The sequence below is a fragment of the Myotis daubentonii genome, chromosome 19 (assembly GCF_963259705.1).
Source record: "Myotis daubentonii chromosome 19, mMyoDau2.1, whole genome shotgun sequence".
NCBI lineage: Eukaryota > Metazoa > Chordata > Mammalia > Chiroptera > Vespertilionidae > Myotis > Myotis daubentonii.
In genome coordinates, this window is record NC_081858.1 from 5667799 (window position 1) to 5684993 (window position 17195).

Sequence of the window (17195 nt, forward strand, 5' to 3'; positions counted from 1 at the left end):
GGAGTCCGAGTTGGTCCCTGGAATCCACATTTTTAACAAGATCCTGAATGGTTAGGATGGGAAGAGACATACTTTATCCTTTCATGCTGCTTAATTAAAAATAAATGTTTTCATTCCATTAGAATTCCAGCTCCATGAAGAAAGCTGTTTTCCTAATATCTAAAACAGTGCCTAGTAGCTTATCGTAGGCACTCACGTATTTATTTGGATGAATATATTTTATCTGTTTTAAAATAGTGCTTACCTACCCAAGTGATTCTGGTGGGCAGGCAGGTTTGAGGAGCCCTGCCCAAAGGACTTCCCAGTCTAAGTAGGTTAGAAACCATATTTTGGGGGGACCAACATCTCACTGGGCACCACTGAATAGTAAAATCAAGTGCTGTGAATGATCGGTCTGGAACAGCCTGGGTGGTAACTTCGGCCTTAATTTGTTGATAGTGTTCTGTTGATGCCGCTCTTAAAGACTCTTAGTTTGTGACTTTTTTTTTTTAGGAATGTCAATCTTTATTCCTTTTTGTTGTTGTTAATCCTTACCCGAGGATATTTTTCCATTGATTTTTTTAGAGAGCATGGAAGGGAGGGGGAGAGACAGAGAGAAACATGGACTGGTTGCCTCCTGCACTTGCCCTGACCAGGGCTGGGGATTCAGCTTGCAACCGAGGTATGTGCCCTTGACCAGAATAGAACCCGGAACCTTCCAGTCCGCAGACTGACGCTCTATCCACTGAGCCAAACTGGCTTGGGCTCTTAGTTTTTGACTTTTGATGATGCTTTTGGAGCCTCTTGACTTGGTACCATTTTTAAAAGCCCAAATGTGTTTTCTGAAAGTGTCTGAGTCCTGGTTCTATATTGTATCTCTAAGCTCAACAGCAAGATGATTGATTAAGCTGGGGTTGGCCCCAGCCACGCCATCTTCCCCATGGGCTCCATTCAGACCAGATGAACAGCTACCCCAGTAGGATAAGGGTTAGGACATGGGTAACATCTTGGGATAGCCAAATCTACTCAATAAATAGCCAAGCTGAGTCTTCCTAGTGGTGCCCAGTTGGGATTTTTGTATGGTAATCTGGAATCATATTGGTGGGTCGAGTTCAATTAGCTTCTTTGATAAGTACCCAGTCTATTTAGGTAGGTTTGTAATTTCGTATGTCTCTTTGGCCTCATGTTGTGGAGCATGCTGCCTAGCAGCTGTTGTAATTTTTGTTGCTTGTCTTCTCAATCAGCCCTGGTTTTGAAGAAATAAAAAGTTGTTTGGCTTGTAGAAAAGACAAATCTAATTTGGGCAGAGATTTCTAGCTCAGGAAATTTTATTTTTTTGAACAGCATGCATGTTTTTTTGCCTTTCTAAGAGATGGTTCTTATTTTCTAAACTGTTTTACTGATTATTACAATAGACTCTTCAGGAGTAGCTGCTAAGTACTAAATAGTGGTCAATTTGTGAGTTCTTAAAAGTTGTCAGTGGCTGCTATGCATTGACTTTCTCATCCTTAAACTTAAAAGCTGTTCAATTTTTCACATCTTCAATAGAGCCAGGTTAGAAAATTTATAACTGCTACGTGTTGTCATAAATATGCATTGTTCTTATTTTAAGACATTTCCATTCTAAAAGTGTGACTACTAGTGTTATCTGTGAATCTTGGGGGGATGTTTAAGACATTTTTGATGGTAATATGTATGTAAAACAGACATCAAAATTAGCATTCATTCCCCCACATACCAGGGCCTATAGAGAACCAGGTTGAGATGAGTGGGTGAGCTATAGGCAACTAGGTGGCCCCTGTGGGCTCCTTTAGCACAGGGACAAGTAGCTTATGTCTGCTGTGAATTTGGGGGACATGAAGTCTACATTTTAGCTGCCTCCCCTTCTAAGTGTTGCTGTTCTTGTTAGTTCATAGATCAAATCAGATGGAACCTTACTCTTCAAATTGTCCAGTCTCTGGTTGAGTATCTGCCATGTTTGTGATGCCATGTGAATGGGGGAGACTCCAGGGTGATGTGGAGCCCTCCGGGAGGACATGCAAGTCACTGATTCCTTTCGGGGCCTCAGGCGTGGGGCTGGCTCGGTGTGGGGCAGAGTCTTTACTTGACTAGCCTGGGGCCCCTGGGGATATGTGCCAAGGCTCCTTGTTTGACTTGACTAGAGCTTTCTTCTAATTCTGGACTAAAAGCAAACAGGAGCTTGGAGGAGGGTGGAGAGAATTCACTTCGCAGAGCGAAAGGACGTGAACAGTGTGGACGGCCTTGTTGGTGCCGGGCTTTGTATTGAGAGGGTTCTTTGGTGAGGGAGAAGTGTTTTGCTAATCAAATATTTTTCTGTTTGTTTTGTTAATCCTCACCCAAGGATATTTTTTCCATTGAGTTTTAGATAGGGTGGAAAGGAGAGGCTGAGGGAGAGAGAGAGAGAGAAAGAGAGAGAGAGAGAGAGAGAGAGAGAGAGAGAGAGAGAGAGAGAGAGAGAGAGATATTGATATGAGAGAAATACATTTATTGGTTGCCTCCTGCATGCAACCGACCAGGGCCAAGGCTTGAATCTGCAACCCAGGTATGTGTCCTTGATCGGAAATTGAACCCTCAACCCTTCGGTATGTGGGCTAATGCTCTAACCACTGAGAAACACCAGCCAGGGCACTAACCGCCCTGTGTATATACTAACAAATGTAATAATTTGTGTTTTTTCCCTACATTCACAACAAAGGAGCTGTGCTTTATCCTGCGTAGGATGCCACTCCATAGATTACCATGGACAGCTCTCCATGGCAGTGTGAATAGATTGAGTCCATTCATTTTTGATATCTGCATCTTAGCCCACTGTTTAGGTGGATTACATTTTAGCAGTCTCTTACTGATGGATAGTTAGGTGACGTCCAGGTTTTTTTCTTCTGTGTTACAAACAGTGCTGCAGCGAGTCTGTTTATCTGTTTACAAACTATTACAAGTTCCTGTAAAATAGTCAGAAGTGGACTATGAGACCAAAGAGTATATGTTCACGTTTAAATATTTAATAGAGTCAGATTGCCTTCCACCCTGACTGACGGTTAAAGGCAAAGATGGTATCACATTTATTGCACGCCTGCTGTGTTCCACTGGGCGCTGAGGGGAATGCAGAAGGGGTGCAGAGGTTCGTTGTCCTCCAGGATTTCCATCCAAGCTGTGTACTTACCCTCGGGGATACCTGTCAGTGTCGGTGGGTGGGCACGTGGGAGGATTTAATTCAACTTTTCGAGCTTGCCTTGTAGACATTGTGCATGGGGTCTGGCACTAGTCTTTCATTTTATTGATTCTCTTGGGGAACAGATACCATTTCCTAAGGGCAGGGACCTCATTCTACGTGACTTATAATACGTCTCACACATCTTCATTACTTTGTGGAGACATCGTAATTATAACATGTCAGGCTGGATTTGAGGATCTAATTGAGACATTTCCTTTTTGTGTGTGTGTATTAAGAATTAATAGCTTTGGCATTCTATACAGGTCATGGAATATCAGCCTGGAGGGGACTTGCTGTCACTTTTGAATAGATATGAGGACCAATTAGATGAAAACATGATTCAGTTTTACCTTGCTGAACTGATTTTGGCTGTTCACAGCGTTCATCTGATGGGATATGTACATCGGTAAGTGACACTCTCTGGTACAATACTGAGGGTTTAACTGTATCACCTAAGAGTTCCAACAATAGAATGAATGGATGAATGACTTAGGCATCAAAATAACATTTCATCTAATTTTTAGCCAGTCTTAACTGTAACTGGCTGAAATGAAATTTTCCAAAATGGCAGTCATTTCAGCTTGCCCATTCAACAGTGGACTAGATCTAGAATGGTAACGTTCTCAAGTTTGCTAGTTAGGTGTGTGCACGTAGTTAATTAAGACCAGGAGCTCTTAGAGGGGTCTTTGCGTTACATGGTAGAAAGACAGAGTTTGACTTGCCGAAGGAGCTGACATACCATGTAGGAAGAGAACCATGGCATTGTACTTCTGACCTCGCCTGTTGTAATTTACAAAGGTGTTCCGCACGCTCCTCGCTTGAAAAGGGTTTCTGTGCATCCTCACTATTTGATGTTTCATGTCCCCGAGAATGTTGTGGGAATGGAATGTGGTTAGACCAGGAATCATAGGAGTCCTCCTCCTCCTCCTCTTCTTCAGTGTATTTTGCAAATGTGTGCTTATTATTTATATCCATCAATAGGAAGGTCTATAGCAGAACACAGACACTTAGATTTTTTTAAAATTTAAATTCTTTATTGTTTAAAGTATTACATATGTCTCCTTTTCCCCCCATTGACCTCTCCCCAACCATACCCCCCCCCCCCCCGCCCCCGAGGACATGTCCTCACCCTCCTACTGTTTGTGTCCACGGCTTATGCTTATATGCATGCATACAAGTCCTTTGGTTGATCTCTTAACACCCCCCTAACGACTCCCCCCTCTTCCCTCTGAGATTGGACAGTCTGTTCGATACTTCTGTCTCTGGATCTATTTTTTTTCATCAGTTTATGTTGTTCATTATATTCCACAAATGATGAGTTCATGTGATATTTCTCTTTCTCCGACTGGCTTATTTCGCTTAGCATAATGCTCTCTAGTTCCATCCATGCTGTTGCAAATGGTAAGAGTTCCTTCTTTTTTACAGAGCATAGTATTCCATCGTGTAGCTGTACCACAGTTTTTTAATCCACTCATCTGCTGATGGGTACTTAGGCTGTTTCCAAATCTTAGCTATGGTGAATTGTGTTGCTATGAACATAGGAGTGCAAATGTCCTTTCTGATGGGTGTTTCTGATTTCTTGGAATTTATTCCTAGAAGTGGGATTACTGGGTCAAATGTGAGTTCCATTTTTAATTTTTTGAGGAAACTCCATACTGTTTTCTACAGCAGACACTAAGATTCTTGGCTGAATCAATATCCTAGGTAAGCAGGCATTTGCTGATTGGCATAGAGAAGACAACACTAATTTGTGGCCTGATTTTCTTACAGAGACCTCAAGCCTGAGAATATTCTCATTGATCGCACAGGACACATCAAGCTGGTGGATTTTGGATCAGCTGCTAAAATGAACTCAAATAAGATGGTAACAAAATGCAATAAGCTAGCTTAATAGAGGTTGTATTGGAAAGCGTGCTGTGATCCTCATAAGTTTGGGAAATACTGGGATAAAGCTGAGTAACATTTTGGAGCCTTTTTCTGCCAGCGTGTGAAATGACTTCTTGAGGGGGATGAGAGTGGAGATGGGGACCCAGAGCTGTTTCCCAGACTTACTTGACCTTGGCACCCTTTATGTATAACTAGAGGCCTATTGCAGGAGGATTCCTGCAAGAATAGGGCTTCGCTCCTGTCTCTGCCGCTCCTACCCCGCCCTTCTCTGCAGCTTCTCTCCCGCCCTTCTCTGCTACTCCTACCCTGCCCTTCTTTGCTACTCCTACCCCGCCCTTCTCTGCTGCTTCTCTCCCGCCCGTCTCCGCTACCTCGGCTCCATTGCTTGGCTTCCTTCTACGGTGTCTTCAGTCTTCGCTCCCAGCCGGCATATGCAAGTTAGCTTCCATCTTTGTTGGTGGTTAATTTGAATATCGCTCTGATTAGCCAATGGTGGGTGTAGCAAAGGTATGGTCAATTTGCATCTTTGTCTATTATTAGATAGGATACCTGTTCACACCCTACAAGACATTTTTAGGAACATTCTTATAGTTTGGTTTAAAAGAGAGAAAAATGCTTATTTTGTTTTCCCTGCCTGGTAGAGACTGTCTTCTGTTACATTATGGTTTTTTTTAACCTTAAAATATTTTTGATGAAATGTAATCTTCTTTATTTCAAATCCTCTATTTTTCATGCAGCAAAATTAAAGTTAATCATCAGAGCATTTGAACCAAATACTCTAGGCGTTAAGAACCAAGTGCTCAAAATGTTAATCCTGAGTCCTGGAACTATGGTAAAAATTAATAAATATCCTATGTGCTAAATAGTAAGGCAGGAGGGCAGCTATTGAGAGCAAGAGTGAGAATACTTTAGGAAAAAGATGACAAAGTAAAAAAAAAAAAAAAAGATTAAAAAAATCTAATAAAGTTGATACATATTAAAATGTGAATTTGGAGGTCAATTATGCAAAAAATGATAAGTCTAAGAGAAAATCGACTTAGGTTTTAAGACTCATTTCACAACTGAACCACTCGGTGACCTAGACAAGTCCTTATGAGTTTGGCCTTTTATTCTTTCTCCAGAAAATACTGATTCTAGTCAAAATGCACAAATTAAGAGGTTAGAGGAGCTGCTCTTCGAAATGCCCCCCAACTGTGAGAGTTAAGTTCTTTTTGTAAAGGGCAATATGTAGAGTTACCTTTCTTTCTCAAATTTCTTGGAGGAAAGGTGGGTATTATTTCAAATTATGTTTTATAATCTATTCCTCTTGACCATTACATTAAGAATTAGATTATAGAACCAAAACATTTTGTTTTTAAAATTATGTGCAATTCCAGAACAGGCATGAAAATGTAGGTGTTGAATTTATGGTGGAATAAAGCTCTGTAAAAAAAAGTTAAATACAGCAGAAGTTTTACCACATAAGATTAAAAAAAACTTATACATTGCATTTATAACAAAATCTTATGCATCTAGAAATAAATTGGGCCATAGGTGCATAATCTGATAATTGGAGCATAGGTACATAGTCAGCACCATTGACATTTTGGTCTGGAGAATCCTTTGTTGTGGGCTGTCCTGTGTGTTACAGGATGTTTAACTGCATCCCTGGCCTCTATCCACTAGGTAGATGCCAATAGTACCTTCCCCTCCAGTTGCAACAACCAACCAAAAATGTCTCCAGACATTGCCACATGTCCTCTGGGTGGCAAAATCACTCCGGGTTGAGAATCACTGCTGTGGATTGAGAAGCATCTGAAATCTAGTTAATGTGTTTGCAATAAACCTGCTCAGAATGTGAGGCTAAGATCCAGTGTCACTGCTTGCTGAAGAAATGGGAATTAGGACCAAGGCCCTATCTTTGCATCTGCAGTCACTCTCTTCAGACCCCTTGTGGCAGAGACAGGACTCCCATTCATTTCCGGTTTCTGTTTTTCAGTGCTTCAAACTGCCCTTGTCACTGCTAATTGTAGCACCTTCACCCCAGCAGGGAGCCTCCCAGAGGCACTATTTTATTTGCAGCTCAACGAGCTTAACCCTGGATTATTTGGGTCAAGGAGATGGTACTCAGTCCTGTACACTCAAGAGTATTGCACTCCTCTCCTTGTGGAGACAGAATCATTCTCCAGAACTTCCTGCTTCTAGGGCCGAGCATGTGACAACCAGAGAAGTAGGGGTTTTTAGCACTGTTTTAAATTCAAAGGCCCTTTTATTATAGAAGACCAAGTATCTGCAATCTAGATCAAGTATAGATATCCTCCTATATAATAAAAGACTAATGTGCAAATCGACAGAGCGGCAGAACGACTGGTCGCTAGGACGCACACTGACCGCTAGGGGGCAGATGCTCAACGCAGGAGCTGCCCTCTGGTGGTCAGTGCACTCCCACAGGGGGAGAGCGCAGCTCAGCCAAAGCCCTGAGCCAGACTCGCATCTGGTGAGCACGGCGGAGGTGGCAGGAGCCTCTCCTGCCTCCGCGGCAGGGCTAAGGCTGTCTGACTGATGGCTTAGGCCCACTCCCTGTGGGGACATCCCCCAAGGGCTCCCGGACTGCAAATTTCGTGCACTGGGCCTCTAGTAGGATTATAATTTTTTTTTTTTTGTATTTTTGACCAATGGAGGTAGGTTAGAAATGTGTTTCCATTAAATAGAAGATTTTATGGCCCTGGCCAGATAGCTCAGTTGGTTAGAGTGTTGTCCCTATACACCAAGGTTGTGGGTTTGACCTCTGGTCAGGACACATACAAGAAGCAACCAATGATTACATAAATAACATTTTGGAACAACAAAATCAATGTTTCTCAAATAAAAAAAAGTTTAAATAGAATGTTTTATAGCCCTTAAGTAGGTTCTAAATGTTTTTTTAAAAAAATATATTTTATTGATTTTTTTTACACAGAGGAAGGGAGAGGGATAGAGAGTTAGAAACATCGATGAGAGAGAAACATCAACCAGCTGCCTCCTGCACACCCCCTACTGGGGATGTGCCCGCAACCAAGGTACATGCCCTTGACCGGAATCGAACCTGGGACCCTTGAGTCTGCAGGTCGACACTCTATCCACTGAGCCAAACCGGTCAGAGCTCTAAATGTTTTTTGTACTCAAAATATACTATATAAAATTGAATCCACATTGACTGAAATTATTGTATGTTACCCCAAGTCTGTTAATCCTTTTCCTTACCACTCACAAATATTGTTTATGTATTTTGGATATTTGTGAATCTTAAACCTGTTGTTTTCTATCTTCCATTGTCTTTATTTCAAGTTTCTTAGAATATTGCCTTGGAGTATTTTTCTTAGTAAGCACAGGTAGACCTTACTGCCTGGAGATTTGGGTGTTCTAGGATGTGCCACTGACGTGCTGTGTGAGTTAGGTCACCCACTTCATTTATTAGAATTTCAAAGAATGGTAAGCAGCTAACATTTTTAACCTGTCTCAGCTTAGGAAAACAATTGTAAGAAGATTATAAATAAAGATTATAAATCAGCCCCATTGATCAGTTGGAAACCCATAGGTGATAGCCATTTTTGAGATTTATGTTGGAGTGAGAATTTCTTAGCCCCCTGCTTCTGCAGAGGTGTATGTTTAGGCCCTGGGCAGTGAGGTGGGGAAAGGTAGGTTGAAGCAGTTTTATGTAGTTTTAGCAGTGGTTTTCTTACCTTCTTCTTGTCTTTCTGCTTATAAAAGAATCTGCTAGGTCAATCCTTTTCTTTCTTTTTTTAAAACCCTCTATTTCTCTAAATATGACTGACCCTTCTGCCTCTTAGTCATTTCCTTCTCATTTCCTTCTGAACTGGTCTATTTTTTTCCCCTGTCAATACAGTGAAGATGAATGAAACTTCACAAAACGGGGGCCTTGTCAGATGGTGTGCTGGACTGGACTCTAGTACATGATTCCCTTTTTGATATCTCACCCATATTAGCTGGCTGTGAATTGCCCCCAGAGGAGAATGAAAGCATCTTGCAAAAACCTTATCAAGATGTGTGAGGTTACATATCAAACAGGTTTAATACGCTTGGAGGTCAATAGCTAATGGAAACTTAGTAATCATTAATGGCCATTAAGAGTCTGTTAATTACTGTTAATTACTATAGTAGGACATATACAAAGAGCAAGCCAAGGAGTATTTTTCTTTAAAATTTAGAAAATTTACAAAGGATGAGGCAGATGCCTATGGTCACATATCTGTTATGGGCATCACTTGGGGAGTTATCTGAATCTCTTTGATAAGTCTAACAATGAGTTTGAAAATGAGGGATTGGCAGTTTATACCCTTTGCTGGGTCATGCTGGTACACATGACCTAGTCAAGTTCCTTTCAGCTCTTTGGTTGTGGACAAGTAACCAAGCCATGTGAGCTGCAGACAGGGAGAACTGAATATTCTCAAACAACCTAGTGTGATGATAAAATAAAATCCAACATATGCAAAGGATGTACATTTGAGGATTGTGTATTAATGTTTCTGCAAGATAATTAGGCATAAAGGGTAAGCATTTAATCAACGATACAGTGGCATTACCAACACCTGGTTAAATCAAGGTATTATAGTGTTTATTTTCTTATTTTGATATTTAAAAGATATTTCTCATTGTCAGTATTGATGGTTTTTACCAAAACCCTGCAATTTCATCCTAACCTATGTTGAGCTCATTAACATTTATACACACATTAAAGCACAGAAGTCTAGACTGAGGCTTCCCAGCATCAAGGCTTTCTCTTGATGTAAGCTACTTTCAGTTCCTCAGGCTTAGGGTGTGCTGTCTTAGACCATATGTTTCCTCCGTTCTCTTCACTTTTGTGCATCAACACAGGCCCGTGGGGTTCTTGGGAGGTGTGACCATGTAGCTTTCCCAAATGGGTATTTGCAGGGAGAGCCTGTTGCCCAAAGCAGTGGATGGCCCAAGTGTCAAGAGTAACAGTATCGCCGAAACCGGTTTGGCTCAGTGGATAGAGCATTGGCCTGCGGACTGAAAGGTCCCAGGTTCGATTCCGGTCAAGGGCATGTACCTGGGTTGCGGGCATATCCCCAGTAGGAGATGTGCAGGAGGCAGCTGATCGATGTTTCTCTCTCATCGATGTTTCTAACTCTCTATCTCTCTCCCTTCCTCTCTGTAAAAAATCAATAAAATATATTAAAAAAAAAAAAAAGAGTAACAGTATCACACTGCTTTCTGGGTTACAGTTTGGGAAAACGTGGTGGGCCTGAGGCAGGCGGCGGAAATGGGGAGTCTGGAAAATGAGTCCATTTCCAATCACACTGGGCCTCTGGGTCAGAGGAATAGACAAAATTAAACTTAGAGTTGGAAGAGCTTTGGGTCTTCATCACTGGGGAAAGGAGACCTCCTAGTGTCCTCTAAACATTCGCTTTCCTCTCAGTTCCCAATCAAAGCGAATTTACTTTCCTGATATAAAGCCCAGCATTAAAGACATGTGGCCTCACCCATAAAATCTCTTGGCTCACAGAGGGGCACTTAACATCCTTTAATGGGGAGAAATTTCTTTTGTGTCATGTAACTGCTGATATGAGAGAAGCCTGTTGGACAGCTGGTCAACACTGTATATGATTAACATCAGGCCCTCTCTGGTTTATGGGGAAAAAGGTTAGAGAGGTGATCCTTAGACTTCAAATTTCATGGCTCAGTGAAACTTCAAAACAATTTTGAAGACCAAAAGGGTTGTTGCTGACTTACTAGGTTGCCTCCGAAGGGGTGGGGTGAGGGGCAGAAAACCTACTTCTGTCATGAGCATCATTTCAAGAAACAAAGGACATTTAAACACCAAAACAGCCAGAAGGACAAATTCTCAGAAAAAGAAAGGACAGTTCTTTAAATGGAAAATATTTAGCTTTATAAAAAGACTGCTACATCGCCCTAATCTTTTGTTGCCAAGGTCGGATGCTTGGGTGCCATTGGATTGGAGGGCCCTGGTTTCTGAACAGTGGGGAGGGAACAAGGACCTGGAGGAGGAGGGGTGAGGAAAGTGAACTCAGTAACATTTGACCTCTCGTGCAAATTTTCATATCTTGCCCTGTGGATGGATCAAAGTGAAAATGTTGATTCCAAATATTTAAACTTGAGATAGAACACGTTTGTAATATTGTGTTGCCAACTAGCTGCCAGTGTTTCAGTAATGGGTAGATTGATCTTAGAGATTCATCTTTAGGATTCATTATCACTGTGCTGTTTCATAAGTAAGAGAAGTTCTATCATATCCGTAACGTGTACCAGAAAAGCTATCTTCCATTTCACGTATATACTCCCCTCTCATTGCATAACCAAAGGGTATATCAGCAGCTCTTTGCCCTTTCCCTTTGGATTATACTATGTGCTTAAAAAAAGTAGTAAGTCATTTGCATTTCCTAACAGTGTGCCACTCGACAGAAGGTTTAAGTGCCTGGAAGAAGAGTAATCAGTGGCAAATCAGCTTGTGCCTGAAATGTGGCTGTTGGCAATATATTTGAGGGTAATTGAAAGCTTGTTGTGTTCATTTTATTTATGGGTTTCCAGGTGAATGCCAAACTCCCGATTGGGACCCCAGATTACATGGCCCCGGAAGTGTTGACAGTGATGAATGGGGACGGAAAAGGTGTCTACAGCCTCGACTGTGACTGGTGGTCAGTGGGAGTTATTGCTTATGAGATGGTGTATGGAAGGTCTCCGTTCACGGAGGGAACTTCGGCCAGAACCTTTAATAACATCATGAATTTCCAGGTAAAGAGCTATTAGTAGATTTTGAGGTAATATTAAGAAATGTTAAAAATTGTGGAATGTGCGTTTGTAATGTAAACCAGCAGTACTGGTTAATAACATAGCAAATACTTATACAGCACTTACTTTATGCCAAAAGTTGTTCTAAGTACTTTGTTACTTTAGTTTATTGACTTTTAGCTGCCAATAATTAATTGTAAGCCTACGTCATTATTTTGTGCACCATTGAAAAAGAAAACCTGCTGCCAGTTAATCTTTGATATTTGATTGAGTATAAGATGCATTTTGATTTCAGTGTTGTTAAATGTGAATAAATGTGAGTCTTAGAATTGATGAAATATAGTTTATTAACTTGGAAAATTCTCCAATAACCTGTGAGGTGGATATTATTATTTTCTTGTAACAGATGAGGAAACCAAAGCACAGAGTAGTTAAGTAACTTGTCCAAAATAACGCAGGCAGTCTGGCTTTGCAGTCCATGCTCTTGGTGTCGTAGTGCTGCGAGCTGTCGAATGTGATTGAGGGCATGAATCAGAAATACAGTAATATATATAAAGTAGAATTTAAAACTATTTTCTAATAACTGACTATTCACTATAGTGAGCCCATTTCTTAATGATATGACAAATATAAATGTTTTAGTTTCAACCAAAAGGAAAAAGAGAAGTGTTTTCACAGGTTTTTGTATCTCACCCAATTTCATCTTTCTGGAATACTTAATACATATTTTTCTATGTATAATACATATTTTATATGCTTAACACATGCATAGTTATTTGTTATTCTTGGGTCTCCTCTTGAGTTAAAGTTTCCACTTAGATGATTCTTGGGGCTGATTTATTCCCTTCATTTCAGCCCACCATTCAGCAATGAGTAGGTCGCACTCGCTACATTAGGTATCAGGTTTACAGTGATGAGCAAGGACAAGGTTCTCTGCCTTCTTCCTCCATCATCACACAGAAATCAGAATACATGTATGTGTGCAAAAGCAGAATACAGAGGAGAGTGCAGGAGGGAGTGATAGGGTGGAAGAGCTAGGCAGGGAAGAAGGGCTCAGGGTGGGCAGGGTTTTCTAGGCAGACAGAACAGCATGATTTGTTCAGGCAGCTTTAAATAGCTCATCATTGTGGGGCAGCCAAGAGGGAGATGGGGAATGGAGCGAGATGAAATGGTAGAGGAGCAGGGGTCAAGTCATGAAAAGTATTGAACCCTTGCAAAGAAATGAGGCCTATTCCTGTGAACAGGCCATTTATTTTGGGAGCTTGCCTTTGGTTCAAACTGAAGAGGGCACAAAACTTCCTTCTTTAAAAAAAAAAAAGAAACTTGCATATATGAGAAGTACTTTCTTAATATTGGGCATATGAAGCTGAATTTGCTAAGGAAATTATTTTATTTTTTGGAATAGCGGTTTTTGAAGTTTCCAGATGACCCCAAAGTTAGCAGTGAATTACTGGATCTGATTCAAAGCTTGTTGTGTGGCCAGAAAGAGAGACTGAAGTTTGAAGGCCTTTGCTGCCATCCTTTTTTCTCAAAAATCGACTGGAATAACATTCGTAACTGTAAGTAGAGCTGCGGTTCCTTCAGTTCTGGGGTTGGGATTCAGAAACACTTGAGGATGACCTGAAATTATTGTGGCCCACAGAAGCTGGTATAAACTATAACAATAAGGCTTTCATTATATACTGGATAGAAAAGGCTGATGGTGTAATGCAGCTGTCTGAGTAATTCCACTTTAAAGTTGTTTGCACAGAACTGGGTCACTGGTCAAACTCCGTGGTTATGCGGCCTTTAGAATATTATCCCTCAGTAAGTTAGAGAGATGGAGTTTGAAGGTGGTCACTTGCTTCAATAGAGTTTCCTTCCAGAGGAAAAGTGGGCCTGGGTATTTCATTCACAGGTTAGGAAAAGGATTCCGAGATTAGGCAAAGTGCCCAGGTTGCTCTGCTAATGGCCAAGCCTGCATGAAAGCCATAGATGCCTCGCATTTTCATTTGCTTCCCTCTAAGATTTTTGTGTTTGCTCACAAGCATGTAAAATCTATAATGTATACACAGAGTGGATTCATTCATATATCACTTTGTAATGAACTAATGCAAACTAACTTCATTAAAAACAAAGGCCTGATTTATTGTCAACAAAATAAAAATGCTTGGGTTTTTACAAATTGGTGATTTTTTAAAACCTTTTTGTATTTGGGTGTGTTGTTTATTGAATGTGTTCTAGTGACCTGACCCAGTGATTAGCATAGATTAGCCAGTCGGAAAGCCATTGGCCTGCTTGAGTGTGTTTTATTTTTGCTGATGAGGGGAGGTGGGGAAATGGAAGCCATGTCTAGGTGGCAAAACCAGGCTTCTAGTTGGAACTGTTGTAATTATCACCGCTTGCACCTTTAGCTGGAACGTGTTGGGTTAAGATCCAGTATTGTCCAGTTGAAAGCCATTTTGATGGTTTCTCTAACCTCCCGCCAAAATATTTAAGTAGGTTGCACTTCCATAAGTCTTTCTTGGCTTTTTTTCCCTCTGGTAGCCACATTGCTTTATTTTTCAAATATTTAGGCATCAACCCCCAACTCTCCATGGTTCTTAGCTTTTAATCAGCAATACATTTTCAGTGTAGTCTTTCTTTTTGCTTTTAGAAAGAAGATACAATTTCTGTTAGCTGCTATTCAGATACTTAATCTTTTCTTGCCTTGCCTTCTTATCTCTAATACTAGAGGCCCGGTGCATGAAATTCATGCATCGTCAGGGTCCTTGGCCTGGCCTGCGATCAGGGCTGATCAGGTTCCTCACCTCCCCACCTCCTCCTTCCCTCACTCCCTCAGCTGGGGTGCTGCTGGTCACCCACCATGTTCCGTGCTGCCCCTAGTGGTCAGTGCATGTCATAGTGAGCACTAGAACTCCTGGTCTCACCTTCGAACTCCCGAGGGGACTCTTTACATATTAGCCTTTTATACTATATATAGATTCTTGAATAAGCAGCTAATGGTTTATGCATGCACTTGTGGATTATGTCTAAGAACATATCTCCACTCAAGTAAGTCAGGGAATAGTGATTAACTTATTTTGTTTTTTTGGTAAACCTTGACTTTTCAGTATTGTATCAGAATTCTCAGATTTTGCTCTAGCTGGTTTGGCTCAGTGGATAGAGTGTTGGCCTGTGGACTGAAGGGTCCTGGGTTTGATTCCAGTGAAGGGCACATGCCCAGGTTGTGGGCTCCATCCCCATTGTGGGGCATGCAAGAGGCAGCCAATTAGTGATTCTCTCTCATTACTGATGTTTCTATCTCTCTCTCCCTCCCTTGTCCTCTCTGAAATCAATAAAAATATATTTTAAAAAAAGAATTCTCAGATTTTGTTCTAATCTTTTCCTTTTGGGCTGTTTATAGGTTTTAGGCTTTTGGATTTACAAGTAGAACCACTGTTCTGTAAATGATATAGCCCTGTGGAGAATACATGTCAGTGTAGAATGTGGCCCATGCTGTCCATCATGAGGCCCATCTCTGAAGGTCATGGTTGTCTTTGGGAGGAGATGACTTTGTGATGGATTACTAATAGTCTCAGTCATCTTCACACTTGTTGCTGCCATATTTGGCTCACTATTCCTTCTGTGGCTATCTTAATTTTTCCATATGCTAATAAGTGCCCTCTTACCTTTTCCTTATTTTTAACACATGTCCTGTCCCTTCTCCCCCTGACACACTCATTTTTATAAGGGAATTCTCTTCACCCAACTGAATCCTAATTCTTTTATTAAAATTTATTTTTTAAAGTAAAAATTGTATATATTTAGATGTACAACATGATGATTTGCTATACATATGCATGATGAAATGATTACTGTAGTCAAGCTAATTAACATATCCATCTCACAGTTAGTTCTTTCTCTTACTTTTATTTTCTTGTGGTGAGAGTACCTGAAATCTACTCCCTTAGCAAATTTCCAGACTTCAGTACAGTATTGTTAACTGTAGTAATTCTGTACATTAGATCTCTAGACTTACTCATCCTACATAACTCCAATTTTGTACTCCTTGACCAATATTTCCCTGTTTCCTCCACCTCCCCACCCTGGTAAACAATGTTCTACTCTCTGCCTCTGTGTATTTGACTTTTTTAGATTCTGCACAGAAGTGAGATCGTGCAGCATTGTTCTCTCTGTGCCTGTCTTATTTCCCTTAGCACAGTGTCCTCCAAGTTCACCCATGTTGTTAATATATATATATTCACAGCTTCTGTGTCCATTCATCCATTGATGGACACCTGGCTGTTTTCATATTTTGCTGTTGGGAATAATGCTGCCATGAAATGCGAGCACAGATATCTCTTCGAGGCACTGATTTAATTTCTGTGGGTACATAACCGAAAGGGGCTGGCTGGGCCACATGGTCGTTCTAGTTTTAGCTTTTTTGAGCAACCTCTATACTGTTTTCCATAGTGGCTGTACCAGTTTACATTCCCACCAACAGTGCACAAAGGTTCCCTTTTCTCCACATCCTTGCCAGTACTTATCTTTTATCTTTTTTATAATAGCCATCCTCACAGGTATGAAGTGATAGCTCATTGTGGTTTTGATTTGTATTTCCCTGATGATTAGTGATGTTAAGCACATTTTCATATAACTGTTGGCCATTTGTATGTCTTCTTTAGAAAAATGTCTTTTCAGGCCCTTTGCCCAGAATCCTGGTTCTTAAAACTTGATGGTTTTTATTGACTTCCAACTCCCAGTATAGTGGCTCTGAATAGTCATGAAATATGTTGGCTTCAAAAATGTTTCTTTTAATTTTAATAAACTTTTTACTTTGGAATAGTGTTAAATTTAGAGGAAGGTTGCAAAGATAGTACTGAGAGTTCCCACATACCCTTCTCCCAGTTTCCCCTAATGTTAACATCTTACATAACAATCTCACATTTGTCAAAACTAAGATTAGTATTGCTATTAATAAACTATTAATATTACTATTAATAAACTTTAGACCTGCTTCTTATTTCACCAGTGTCCCCACTCATGTTTTCTTTCTTCTTCAGGAACAAAATCCAAGTACCATATTGCAATTAGAGTGTTTGTAGTTGCTGGGACTAATCCTATCAACAAATGTAGCTCAGCCAATGGGTGGCATCTTCCTGCCCAGTGAGGATTGGTAGTGCCCTTTCCTGGAGGTCCCGCGGCCTCCCTCACCATGCAGAGAGCCATGGTATTAATTTCACCGTCTCCTGGCAGGTTTTCTTATTTTCACCAGCCTCTGATCCCTGCATATTTGCTGTCAGCTCAGGGCTTTGTGAGTGAGAACATTGCTGGACTCCATGCAATTTGAGCTGTGTTCTCACTCTAACAGAAATTATGCCTTTGT

At 40.8% G+C, this 17195-nt stretch overlaps 1 protein-coding gene across 6 annotated transcripts in view; it reads left to right on the forward strand.

Annotated features, from left to right (window-relative positions):
* Positions 1-17195, forward strand: part of CIT (citron rho-interacting serine/threonine kinase) — a 170716-nt gene that overhangs the window by 27829 nt on the left and 125692 nt on the right. For all 6 annotated transcript variants that reach the window (XM_059676599.1, XM_059676601.1, XM_059676602.1 and 3 more), the window contains exons 6-9: positions 3475-3617; positions 4982-5075; positions 11648-11851; positions 13254-13407. In XM_059676599.1, coding sequence (XP_059532582.1) covers positions 3475-3617; positions 4982-5075; positions 11648-11851; positions 13254-13407 — 595 coding nt within the window. The remainder of the gene's footprint in view (positions 1-3474; positions 3618-4981; positions 5076-11647; positions 11852-13253; positions 13408-17195) is intronic.